At 47.1% G+C, this 14,155-nt stretch overlaps 1 protein-coding gene across 1 annotated transcript in view; it reads right to left on the bottom strand.

Moving 5' to 3' along the window:
- PLCL2 (phospholipase C like 2) overlaps positions 1–14,155 on the bottom strand; it is a 194,274-nt gene that overhangs the window by 41,446 nt on the left and 138,673 nt on the right. Inside the window, exon 4 of the mRNA XM_082840367.1 lies at positions 10,995–11,070. Coding sequence (XP_082696493.1) covers positions 10,995–11,070 — 76 coding nt within the window. The remainder of the gene's footprint in view (positions 1–10,994; positions 11,071–14,155) is intronic.

Below are 14,155 nucleotides of genomic sequence, written 5' to 3'. Positions count from 1 at the left end.
GGCTCCATCTTCTCTATTCATCGTCACTGCTTAGAAGAGCTCGGTCTCCAAGCTTGAAAGACCTCTTTCGTGCCCATGGCTTCCAAATTCATTGCCTCCAGTCTGGACCTCTCTCTGAACTTTAGACTTGGAAGTCAACCAGGCAGACCAAACTTAACACATCTACATCCAAACCTCTGATTTTCCGTCTCAAACCCTCTCCCCACAGTCCCCTCCATCTTGGTAAAGAGAACCCAACCAAGAATCCTGCAGTCCTGCCCTCTTTCCTCCTGCCCCACGTCCAATCCGTGAATAAATCCTGATAGCCGTCACCACCGCCCAGATCCCCCCAGATCAAGCCGTTCAGTGGCCTGGATGGTTGCAAAAGCCTCCTGGGTGGTCCTCCAGCACCTGCTTTCGTCCCCACCCCTTACCCCCTGCTTATCGGATGCAGCCACTCTTCTGCTCAGACCCTCAGGAAGAGCTTCCATCTCTCTGAGAGGAGAGCTGGCGTCCTCGCAACAGCCTGGCCCGTTGTCAGCTGGCTCCTGCCCTCCCGGCCCCTTGCTCCCAACACTGTAGCCAGGTGGCCCGTCTTCCTGAAATAATCTCCTTCCAGATCTCTGATAAGCTTGCTCTCTGCCTCCAATCATGCCTGCATAGATGTCACCGGTTCCCTGAGGTCCTGGCTAAGCACTTTATTGAAAAGAGCCGCCGCCCACCCCTGCCCCCGCCCTGTCCCCCTCTCTGCCTCACTGATTCCAAAAAACTCACCGCTGTCGGACACAGTGAGCGTTGTATTTACTTGCTTTTTTATTTTCTGTCTCCCACGACTCGACTTCAGCTTTGAGAAGGCCAGAGTTTAGACTCTGCATTCATAACTGTCCCTCTACCTGTAGCGGTTTGCATCGTTTATGGGTGAGTCTGGACATCCTTTCATTTTAGAGTCTTTTGAATTTCCCTTGTTGTGAACTGTGTTCATATTCTTTGCAAAGAATACAAACATGAGGGTTGTTGGCCTTTTTCAGACTGATTTTAGGAGTTCCTTGTGTTATTAGGGATATTAGCCTTTCCTAATACGTATTGCTAACACTTTTTTCTTAGTTTCTCGTTGTTGTTGCACCTTTGCTTCTGATCCTTTTTGGCACACAGAATTCTTTGCACGCCGTCTAATCCATCAGAGGGCTCTGTGTGTGTGTGTGTGTGTGTGTGTGTGTGTGTGTGTGTGTGTGTGTGTTGAATGTTTTGCTGCAGCTTCTGGGTCTGTGCTATCTCCCATCTGTGCCGCAGCCACTGCTGGCCTGCGCCTGGCTGTCCCTGCGGGGGCTCCTCTCCCACCTGGAATTCCCGCCCCACCAGCCTTGCTCCCAAACCACTTTCCTGACTCAACTGCAGCTCCAAAACTCTGGTTCCGTGCTGACCCGATGGGTCAGTCACGGGCTGTGCTGCCCTCTCACCAGAGGACCAAGTCCCCTGTGCAGTGAGGATTCCGCTTGTGCCTCTCCTGTGCTCGGCCTGGAGCCCTGGGGCGGGGAAGTGAGGTCCCCAGCCTCCCTCAGACTGAGAGTAGGACCCTGATAAACGTCTGTGAAGAAACAAACGGACGAATAACCGTAGCATTCCACGTTCAATTCAATTCAACCAATATTTACTGAGCGCCAGCTTTGGCAAGGCGCTGCTCTTGGCGTCGGTGGGAGACGATATGAATAGCAAAGCTCCCTGCTCTCAGGGAGTTTACATTCTAGTTGGAAGGAGACACACAATAACCCAGGGACGTAAGCAAATGATACTGTGGTTGGAAGGTAATGACCGCTATAGGAAAAAAAAAAAAAAAAAAAGTAGAGCAGGGCAGGAGCTCAGATGTGCCGGCTCGTTTTTAAGGTTTGAGGTTGAAGTAAAACATTCAGGTCTGAATTATTAATACAAACTCGTAATCATATCCTGGGATTGCCTAGATTTCCTCCCAACCCTTTCTTCGTTAAAGAACTCATCCACAGCACGGGGAACTCTACTCAATGTTCTGTGGTGACCTAAACGGGAAGGAAATCCAAAAAAAGAGGGGATGTATGTATACGTATAGCTGCTTCACTTTGCTGCACAGCAGAAAGTAATACAACATCGTAAAGCAACTAAACTCCAATAAAAATTAATTAAAAAAAAAAAACCAAGAACTCATCCATTCAAATAACTCCTCCGTTTGGATGATACTAATTCTATCTGTAGACGCCACTCCACCCCAAGCTTTACTAGTTGCTTCAACGATGTGCTAGCTATTTCCATTTGACCCTCTGCTATGGTCTGTTTTGTGTCCCCCTGCCCGACCCCAATCTATATGTTGCAACCCTCATGCCCAAAGGGATGGTGTTAGGAGGTGCGGCCTTCGGGAGGTGCTTAGGTCAGGAGTATGGAGCCCTCATGAACGGGATTCGTGCTCTTTTAAAGCTCTACCCCTTCCACCATGTGAGGACCCTGCAAGGAAGTACCAGCCCCGAACCAGGAAACGGGCCCTCACCTCGCAATCCTGGACGCCCCAGCCTCCTGAGCTGTGAGAGCTAAGTCTCTGTAGTTTTAAGCCCTCTGGTCTGTGATACTTTGTTATAGCAGCCCGACTGGACCAGGACAGCCACCCTACATGATCCCAGGCCCAGCACGCCTGAACCAGACCTTCACAATCACCTCCCCCCTACCCCAGTAGCTCAGGCCCCCACATTCCAGTGCTGTGTGGAGTATTGGAACACGGAGGGCATAGGAGGGAGATGGGTCAGTCAGTGAGTCCCCAGGCCTGCCCCAAACTATTTCATGACCCCACAGCCTACGGCAGATTCCAGAAGTGTTCAAGACGTTGGCAGACAGAGCTTGAAAGAAGGGCTTTACAACCAGATACATTTGGTGTGGGAAATGCTGAGTTGAACTAGGGAACATGTAGCATGCTGATGTGTCCTAAGAATCCCCAAAGGGGAATACGTTGTGTTATGAAGATTTGGTGATGAAACCCTTTGCCCCAGGAGCATATGACTAGCGTTCCTCAAATCAGGCTTTGGGCAATGGTGGCCTTAGAAGTCAACGCCAAACACTTTATCCTTGAATTAAAAGGCTCCCGCCATAGAACCCAACCTCTACTTCCAACCCTAATTTCTGCTGCTTCCCAAAGCCAAACATTTCCCTTCGGACAGGACAACATACGTCATGGGCATGGAAAGCACATCTGGACGACCAAGCCTCTCCCCTCTGGCCCACCAGAAAAGCCCCGTCCCTCCGCTCTCCTCACACGGACCGTACATGCCTCTCTCAAGCCCCTAGTTCAAGCCCTACCCCTTCCCTGCCAGCAAAACCCCTGGCCTGCTCCCTCTCTCAGATTCCACTTATACCCGTTGCCTAATCTACTGGCTTGGTTGTGTTTTATAACTTTAAGTGGTAGCAGAGACCGTGCATTCGTTTTTGCACCTCTAATAAATACTTAGTACAGCACTAAACACATTCCACAGAGGCGCGACTGCATTTTTCCTTTACTGTGTTAACACGTGTAATGACATGTTTTTGACAAGGCACTGACCTATAATGAAAGAATACAGGTTAATTAAAATTGTTTCAAATTCCTTATTCTTAGAAGATTTACCGCTAAATATTGTTAAAACATTCTTAGAATGCATTTGTTCACTTTACCCACTACAGTCCCTTATTTATATTGTATTATATCTCATATATCATATCATGTCATATGATTTGTATACCACAGAATTTGAAAGACAGAAAAAGCCTTAGAGACCAGCTAGGCTATTTACTTCATTTTAAATCCAAGAATACCTAATCAGATATATGTGTGTGTGTGTGTGTGTGTGTGTGTGTGTGTGTGTGTTTGTGTGTGTATAAAACCTTCTGGTATTTGAGAAAGATGATTTAATTTACTGTGGACTCGACTTGACTTGTGGTTTTTGTCAAATTTAATGAACAAGTATAATGGAATAATAACAAAAATGATTTTTATGGGAGTGCCAGAGTTGAAGGAAGCCTGACCCCTCCCCAGAAGATAATCTGCTGAGCTGCTGAGAGTTGCCATTTATTTATTTGTTTGTTTGTTTGTTTATTTTTGGCTGCATTGGGTCTTCATTGCTGTGAACGGGCTTTCTCTAGTTGCGGCAAGCAGGGGCTACTCTTCACTGCAGTGCATGGGCTTCTCATCGCAGTGGCTTCTCTTGCTGCAGAGCACGGGCTCTAGGCACACGGGCTGCAGTAGTTGTGGCATGTGGGCTCAGGAGTTGTGGCTCACGGGCTCTAGAGTACAGGCTCAGTAGTTGTGGTGCACGGGCTTAGTTGCTCCACGGCATGTGGGATCTTCCCGGACCAGGGCTTGAACCTGTGTCCCCTGCTTTGGCAGGCCAACTCCCAACCACTGTGCCACCAGGAAGCCTGTGAGTTGCCATTAAGATGAAAAGTGATGCGTTCAGAGACTCTGGGTTTACAGGGAAGGAGGAGGCAGAGGAAGAAGTGACAAGAAAGCACAGTTTTGGGATCTGCGCACATCCAGGACAGATATCCAGGGAGGTCACACATCCGCCCATCTGCCTCCCCTTCACTCCTGGCACTGGGAAATGTCACCAGTGAAAGCCGTGCTGGGAAGAAGGAATCGCTCTCATCAATCCGGCAGGCACGGAGCAGTCACCCTTTGCAGGGCGGGGAGGGGCGGCGGAGAGGCTCAGAGGTGAGCATGAACCCAGGAGGGGCCTCTCTGCTCCACCCTCTAAAGAGAGCTTCTCGTTCAAATGCAAATTCCTGGGCCCCAACCTCCAGGATTCAATACTGGGGGGCGAAGCAAAGAAACTGCACTTTACACAAGTGTCCCTAGGAGACTCTGACCACACTGGTAGGAAATCCTGCTGCGATGACAGCTATGTGGTCGTCTGAAGGCAGGATGGGGTAATGGGCACCTGAGACGGTGGGGTGTGGTGAGACAGCTGGTTCCTACAGACTGCCTGCTTGTTTAGCCTTCCTGCCTGAGTTGGCCTAGTTGTCACTTTTGTGATCATCCCTCTACCCTCCCTTACCATCAGCAAAGGTTCCTTTTGAGGGAATTAAGAAGGATGGGGCGGGGGGCAGGCTGGCCCACCGACAATGACCTTGCTACTTCCTGGCTTCTGTGGCTTCACTGTTAGTTAATTAAAGTGCCCGGGAGAGCATCTGGTGATTCTTAGAAGAGGAAAGAGGCCGAGGGTCCCAAAGGAGTTAAGGGTTCACGTGTCTCACCTTCAGAGAGGTCACTCTTCACCTTCAAAGTGAGGCATTAACTCTCCCCCTTGAAACGCACGCTGACAGGCTGCATGCAACTCATGCATCCGTGCCATCGCATGGGATGACTTATTTGATCTTCTCTTTTTAGGTGACTGTAATCAGGCCATTCCAAAATTGCTGCTTAGGCAACTGATCTGAGGTCACTGTATTCTCGAACCCGTGGGGCTATCGGGGACGCATACAACTCACTGTCACTTAGAAGGAGGAAAATGAGCCAGAGAGAAGTCGAGTGACTAACGTAATGCCACACAGCAAGACATGGTACAGGGGGCCCAGGAGCCTGTGCTGGATACCCAGGGAAGAACCTCTTACTTCTGTAAATTGGGGCTGAGATACAGCCTGACATAAGCGAAGACAAAAGTTACAGGCTCCCAGGCTTCCTTTTGCAAACATTGTTAACGGAACACTGTGAAGTGTTTTCAGAATGACTCGTACAGATGATTTTACGTTTGCTGTGTTGAGCCAGACAATGATGTGAGCAAAGCAAGTGATGGATGGTGACAGGTTACTTATCCGGAAACCTTCCCTGCTAAGAACACACTGCAATCCCAGGAGTTTGCAAAACAACAGAGGCCTCTGAGCAATGTCATGAAGGTCTGCCTGGCATCCTGCTTGTTCTCCTCACACGGACGCATCAGGCTCTCTCTGCTTTGAGGTAAGATAAATCTATCAAGCTTGGTCCCAGGGGAAAGGCCGGCAGACCAGAAGCAGCAAATCATAAAGAGAACAAAAGAGTTATGTACAAACAGGCGGTGGGAAATGCAGCACGAACTGTAGGAGCAGTAGGGAGTGAAAGCCGAAGGAGAGGAGATGGAACTAAACTATGACCCCTGGGATGGGATCTGAACAGGAAGCCCCAGTGCACGGCGTAAGGGCCCTGAAAACTTAAGGCTCCTGGGGGCATCGCTGCATTAACCACGGCAAATAACCACCCTGGGTCATCGCAAGTTCAAATTACTTTTGGCAGCCCAATTTAAGAAAGCAGAGATGTGTAGCATCCATTACAGAAAAATTTCCAGTAAGCAGATTAAAATGAAGGGCAATTAAAGCTTTTGTTATTTCGAAAGCTGCCTTCCATCCCACTTTACTCAGTAATGATGCACCCCTGCCACGCATGGGAGCCCCTCAGAGCTTTCAGAATAGAAGCTTCTACTTCTACTTGGAAAGAGCAGGGACCCGACTCTCCTGCCAGATGAGGAGCCAGGCTCTCGCCCACTGGGTGCAGACACCACCTCTGCACCTGGCCTGCCCAGAAAGCCAGGGTGGCAGGGGTCCTGGGCGGCAAGCACCTGCCTCACCCACCTGGCCCCAAGCCTGGTGGGCGTGGCCACGCCTCCTCCAGGACCACGCAGGTCAAGGATTCCTGTCACAGCGTCCACCGCTCCATCCCTTCCTTCCTCTTTCTTAAACTTAGTAAATTAAATTAAGTTTAAATTTAGCAGTGATTTAATGTTTGGCAGAAGGATGCATACACCTAGTTTAAAGATAAAGAGTTGTCACCAATCCCCCCTCTCCAGAAGCAGTTAACATTCAACCCCTTTAGCCGAGTTTGTTTCATTTTTGAGTATCTATGCCCCTATTGCTAAGTAACAGGCATATACTGTTTAGATTTTATCCCCCAAGCATTACTTGTTAAACTGCCCAGATGAAGGATGAGAATTTGGCTATTTTCAAGCTCCCCACCGTCAGGACTCTCGGCCGTCTGGGACCTAGCTGCTCCTGAATCCAGCTTTCGGACGGCTCTCCCCTTTTATTCCCACCTCTACCCCGACCCCCAGCGGCATCTGCTGCCACCGGGTCCCAGCCTGCTGGGGTCTCCACGAAGTCAGACTGTGCCCCCATTCCCACCCGCTTCAGGCTCAGCTTTCTTGAGTCAGCTAAGTCGACTTTCCTTTTCCTGTTTCCAAAATTTGGCTGCTCCCATTTTCTTTGTCCTTGTAAGTTTTTTATTAAAAAAAAAAAACACCCTACTGTCATTTTAATGAGGCTCAGAAAGGAGTGGACATTAAATGCATGTTAATGCACCATCTTGGACAGGAAGTAAGCTACTGGCAGGAAATAAGTCATTGATTTCTTTTTTTCTTCCCAGAGAACAAATGCTTTTCCATTTAAATTCACCTGATGAAAACATCCAATGCACCGAAGCAAAGCAGTCTGGACTACCTCCTAGATCATCTTCCTATTCTTTACGGAACAGATCGATTCAGTGACTGACTAAAATTCAAACACAGGCTGCCGTTTTGGGGCCATTGAAGGAGAGAAAGAGCTAGACGTCACAAAGTGGAAAAGATGTTTCCCCTGAAAGAATCCGGCTAATCTTTTATCAGCTTTTATAAACTTTTGAAAAAGAACTTGTATGAACTTTGACAATGCTTCTCCCTCTGGAGATTCCGGCCCTGCCCCAGCCCCCGTGTGTGTTCCTTTCCATCACCCACTTGGGTACTTCCTGGGAGAACAAGCATTTTTCAGACCCAGTAGGACGTGTGCTCGTTACTGCACACAGACCCGTTCCCGCACGGCCGTACCACCCACCACTTCTCTGTCTTTCTCACTCGCATGGCAGCCCAGATCCACTCGTCCCACACCCCTCCCCGCGATCCCAACATTCAGTCCGTCCCTGTCGCTGGCACCACTGGCCTCTGGCTCTGAGCAAATGCTCCACGTCCTGCCCTTCCCGTCCCCGCTTCCACCGCACCCAAGAGCCGGCGTCCCCCCTTCTCACTGGAAAACACTCCTCCACCCCAGGATGCATCCACACGCCACGGCTCTCCCTTTCCAAGGTCAAGTGTTTCACAGCCACGCTTGATTCCTGCCCCCCTCACTTCCTGCATCCTTTATCCTGGGCTCGTCTTTTAGCATCTTTCTCTCCGCCTCTTCACTGGATCTTCCATATTCCTAGGAACGTGGTTTTCTTATTAAGATTTCCCTTTAACCCGCCAAACTTCTGTGCTGGCATATTCTCGTCTTAAAAGAGTGGGCTACACAGCCTGCCCCAACTGCCCCTCACCTGGCTGCTCTCACCTCCCTTCCTGGTCCCTTTGGGTCCCTGTCTGCTGCGCGAGCAGCTTCCTGGCCCACCTTGGCCCACTTACCGGCGTTCCTCACCGGCCTCAGTCTCTCCTCCCAATAACGGCCTCAGCAGACTCATCTCTAGCTCCAAAAAATCAGTTACACAGCGGGGAGTCTGAACCTGTCCCAACTGGGCGCACTTTTCAACACGGGACTGGAGGCGGGTGGCGTGTAACTCCTTATTTTCAGTTATTTACGTGAAGGTTTATCTAGTAAGAATATAGGTTTGTGTTTAAAAGTGTGGAATACTTCTAAAATAATCCTCTCTTCCAGCACGTTGGTGACCTATACCTTCACTTTGTCATTGCAAGATTAAAGATCTGCAAGCAGAACAATTACTCACCAGAAGTAAAATCTTAGGCAAATGCTATTGAGCCCAACACAAATGAGCAGCTCTTCAGATGACTAAGAACGATATGCCTTACGATAACTGTAAACATAAGAAACAAAGATCAAGAGACTCTAAAATAAGCACTTGGGACAAAAGAAGGGCTGTGTAGGCGGGCGGCAGTAATTATGAAACCGGGAGATGATCGTTACGTGCTTCTGAAGGGCTTTCAACCCGAAGCAACTCAGACCATTACACAGCGGTTATCCCCACTCCTACCTCCCCAAGCAAAACCCTTAACAGACAAGACTCTTTAGCTTTTCAAATACAAGCAAATATATCCCTTACTGAAATCGAACAGAAAAACAACACGAAGCTGCATGATGCTAGACATTATCAAATTTCATAAGGCAAGGAAGTTGCAAAGAATTGCCAATAACTCAAATTGTTAAAGGAATAGCCAGTTCTTTCTTTCCGATAAATTGTGGTTTCAGATTCTAACGGTCCACAATTCTCATAGCAATACATGCATTTAATAGAATCGAATACTTCCTAAAAGTCAAATCACATTTAGCCAGTCAGTATCTGAGCGACTCCGCTGTGCAGATGTTAGAACAGATGTCACGGGTAAAAGAGAGAGTCCCTCAGCATGCAAGCCTGGTGCACAGGAGGTCACTGTCCCGTTTGGAAGATGGGACACGTTAATAAAAGACACAGTGACCGAAGAGGCTTGATCGGCTGAACCAGATACACGTCTGAAGGGCTGAATGGAATGGGTCTGGAACACACATCCCGGAATCAGGAAAGCCCCTGGGAGACTGATGAGATGAGAAGAAGACAAGGAAAGACCGGCAGAGAGGAGGGAGACAGAGGTCCTACCTTGTGTAAATCTAAGTGGAAACACACAGGGGATGGCAGAGGAGGTGGGGCAGCCCAAAGCCCGGCTGGACGAACAACCTCACATCTTCCTCACTGTTCCCGACAACCTCCAGCGGGTCCTGCCCACAACAGTCCTCTGCACACAGCTATTATGATGGTCACCTGAAAGCTCAGCTTCTCTCCCCTTCCACTAAAAAACCAGGGGTTCCCCACTGCCTCACAGGCCGAGTTCAGGCTCCTGGGTCACACACAGTAAGTACTCAATGCGTCTGACTGTGCGTGGTTACTTCCATACGTCCTGTTTGATTTGAAGGTTCTAGAAGACAAAAACCAATCTTGCTTATTGTTTTAAATATTTTGGTATGTAACAGCTCTTACAAGTGTCTTAGGCATAGTACAAGTTCAAAACATATTTATTGAATAAATGAACAGATGACTTAATTCATACTTTTTAACATAACATTGGCAAAGTGGGTGGGCCAGTTGGCAATGACTTTGCATAGGAAGTTAGAAGTTTAGATTTGGTCAGCTACTCAATGATTTTGTATAGGGTAGGGACATGATAAAAAGTGGTATTTGACGTAACTTGCTTTAATTGTGGTCGTAAGTGTCCCAGAAAGGGCTAGAAGTAGAAAGATGACTTTGCTAATAATATTTTGCTAACAAGATGAGGATTTTTGTCTCTTGATTAGTCACTAACGTGCATATTCTTCAATAAACACCAAAAGAGAAACTGTCGCATGTATCTTTGCCTTTCATCTATTTTAAACGAGTTCATTTCTGAGATAAGAGATGACTTTTTTTTACGGCTAGGTAACAGTTATGGCCTCTTGATTTGAAAGAACAGAAACCAAAAACCCTAGAAATTAAGGACAGATACTCTTATTTATGAATTACAAATATTCTCCACATTAGAACCTTCCAAATTGACACTCAAAATTTGAAAATTGAAAGAATTGCATTTTGCCTATTCTTATTACAATGCAGAACACTTGACTTTTTGGTTTTATCACAGCTAAAAATTACTGAGACGGTTGTTTGTGTAAGTTGAATTTTGTAATCTAGTATAGCATTTGGTTGTGAAATGAATGAATTCCTCAGCGGGTGAAAATGCCAGTGCATTAACAATTTCAAGAGGCTGTAACTGGTGCCCACGGAGGTGGAAGAGATTTAGCGCAGAGGGTCTCAATCTGGGCTGTGGCTTAGAAATGCTTGGGAACCTTTAACAGCTATGAACGTTTAAGCCACACCCCAGACCATGTCAATATATTTTAAAAGCTCCTCCCAGGTGAGTCTATTATCCAGGCTTGAGAACCAGTGAATTAGTATTTTCTTTAGCCATGAAGAAATACTTTTTATATCTGGTTTTCTTGATATAGTATCAAAAAGATGAAATAGCTCAGGGGCAAACTACTAACTTTATTTTAAAGAAAAGAAACAAATTCTCACTCACCTGCTTTCTGACAGTGCACAATCTTTTCATACACAGCGTCTGCATTTTCAATCAACGCCTTGAGGGACTGGATCATCTGCAGAGGAAACATCCAGACAGGAGGTCACACAGACAGCTGGACACAGGCGGGTCCGCTCTCGGGCGCGAGGCTCTTCCCCCAACGCGGCTGACGGGATGCGGCGACTCGTCCCTCCATCTGACGTCCCACTACTCAAGTTCATGTGTGTGCATGTTAAATGATACAGTCACACCTCCCCACACAAGGGCTTAGACCAGACTGTGATGAGTATATTCCTCGGGTGGTTAGGCTTGCACAACACTGGATTTGAACCTCAGGCCAGTACCTGAGCTCGTTTCAGTGTGAAAAGCTACAAACAAATATGTGTGCACATCCGATCTGTCCTTCATTTTAACAAAACCTCCTGCGTCACCTTAAGGAAAGCTCCAGCACCTACATGCCTTTCTCACCTCAGCCAAGATGCCTCCATCTGAATCAGTTTAAAGCTTAGGTTGAGGATCAAAAAACAGCATTTCTCTGATGCACCACTAATGCTATCACTCAAACAAGTAGTTTTAACGTGCCTATCAGTGATTTAAAAAATTCAGCGTTGAGTTCTTGTTCTAAATTGCATGTGCTTATTTTAGGAGCCGCGCCTGAATTAAGAAAACGGAACAGGGTACAGCTGACCAATTATTTTACTCACCAAAATGCTGGGGAAAGATCTGTCTGAAGTAAACTTTTTGGCTCTAAAATCACTATGAAAATGGGATTGCCAGCTTCAGTTCTCATGGCTCAAATGGGGACAATTATGATCCTTGCCATAACCGTAGACTCCAGCTTTTTGTTTTCGTTTTTAATTTTTATTTTATATCAGAGTATAGCTGATTTACAATGTTGTGTTATCTTCAGGTGAACAGCTAAGTGATTCAGTTATACATATACATGTATCTATTCTTTTTCAGATTCTTTTCCCATATAGGTTATTACAGAACAGTAAGTAGAGATCCCTGTGCTATACAGTAGGCCCCTGTTGATTATAAGCTTTTTGTATTTAAATATTTCACATGATAATATTACTCATCTCTTTTACAGGGCCATTCTATTTTGTATAACAAATACCAATCCATCATTGTTCATTCCTTTAAATTCTGCCTTGTTTTTCTTTATAGTATTTATCACTAGCTGCCTTAGTAATTATTTTGTAGAAACTATACATAGGTTGGATTATTTCTATAACTCGAAGAACACCATATTTTATTAGTTATACTTATTTAAACTAAAGCATAATCAACACGCCTCTTAAGAAGTACACCAGATTCTTAAAGTGAGTCACACAGCATTTATCAACTTCCACTGTTCTAAGAAAATTACAGTAAACACTGTGAGGTTTGAAGGCCAAAGCAGGTGTTCATTTATGCCTTCATTCATTATTCATGGAAGGTGTCCTGTGGGCAGCCGCTGAGCAGAAATGGGGGGCAGGGTGACCTACATGACACAGCCCCTGTCTTCAGGAAGTGCACAGCCCAGGGGCACGGCCCCCACTTGGAAATTCGGTATTTTCACATTCGTTCTTCAAGATCTGAGTCATTCCTGCAAATTTAAATATTCTACTTTACAGCTTGACATATTGAACAGGCAGTAATAAAAATGAATAGTTCAGAACTGAATTACACTGATAGAAAGTCATTTGTACCATTACATAATTTGCATACTGAAAAGGTTCATACCATCATCAGTAACCTTCTTCAGCTCTGAGCCGAGCCAACGAGAGGCATCACAAAGCAAGGACTTCCCCCAGCAAGGATGGTGGTTGTCACAGCTCAGTATCAAAGAACTGGCCAACCGTGCCGCCACCATTCAGACCGGGGGAAAAAGCAACAAAATGAACCTGGTCATGAGACAAGTGGGCAGGACAGGGGCAGTAACAGAAGGAAAGCAAGAGAACAAAACAGCAGCATTAAGGCCAGACTCACGCATCCCAACAGCCTACGGGCGAAGGTGGTCAAAAACAGATCCACATCCGGGCTGGGGTAGGCGCAGAACGAGCACAGATTTACATGGGTTCCTCAGCTTTGTCATCTAGGACAAGGTATGAAACATCACGGAGCCGTAATTTCCTACCTGTAAACTGAGCTGAATAAAAGACATTATGAGGGCTCATAATACTGTAGGGATTAGAGGAGAGGATGCTTGCGGCTGGAACTTGCCAATGGTGAAGTCGCAGTGGACTCCGCACTCCCCCGGGGGCCCGGCAGAGCTCCTTCTGGAAGCCCCCAATTAGCTGAATGAGTGTGCCTTCCTGTCCTGTTCTCATTGGCAATGTTTTACACACCCATTACTGATACTAGTTTTGTTGACAAGCCTGGTGTGAAGAAGCTCAGAGAAACAACTAATGGCACTATTACTCTAAGAAGCATCTTCCAGTTTAAAGTATTGCCAAAGGTTAAAGAGTGCTGCACCTTTTAACTGTAAAAGACACGAAAGGCTTCAGAAACACACGTCCACCTCCAGGGGCTAGAGAAGGACGCTGCCCTGCCCCTGTGCTCTGTGATGCCGGAGGACTAATCCTTTACTCTGGGGACAGTCATGCGCTGAGGCTGCACGTGTGGGACCCTGAGGTCGGTGCTGAGAACGCATGAAGAGCAGAATGACCCGGGGCCACGAGCAAACAGTAATCACATAAAACGTGGCAGTGCCACCGCTGCCCGCGTGCTCCTGGGCGTGACAGTGAGACGCTCCTAAGCCAGGGCAGGGTAGCGGGACAGCTCAATACCAAGTCCTTCTCCCGGTAATGGGGGTGAATGTGTCCCCCGACTTACGTGCAGTATAGAAATTATGAAGGTGGCTAACACCCCAGGTGAAGGAGGCAAACACAGTGAAAAGCCAGCCCCCCGGGTATGGAAGTGACCAGCGGCAGGTCCCTGCAGAGCGTATCAGAGGGGATTCCAGAGGCAGTCAGCCCAGGAGAGGTGGGTACCTGCTAACCAATCAGCAACTTTCAGACACAGGAAGAAAGAAAACCCACCCAGACCTCAGCAGAGATGATTCACTTCCCCACACCTGTCATGGAATGAGCGCATCATTCCCTCTGGGAGGAGGAACTGCCAGTTTACATCTTTTTATAGTTGCAGGGTACATATTTGTAATTAAGTTTATATTC

Source organism: Leucopleurus acutus (assembly GCF_964270905.1).
Source record: "Leucopleurus acutus genome assembly, chromosome: 5".
In the NCBI taxonomy this organism is placed as follows: Eukaryota; Metazoa; Chordata; class Mammalia; order Artiodactyla; family Delphinidae; genus Leucopleurus; species Leucopleurus acutus.
Note: the sequence above shows the minus strand (reverse complement) of the source record. Positions and strands in the feature narration are given on the sequence as shown.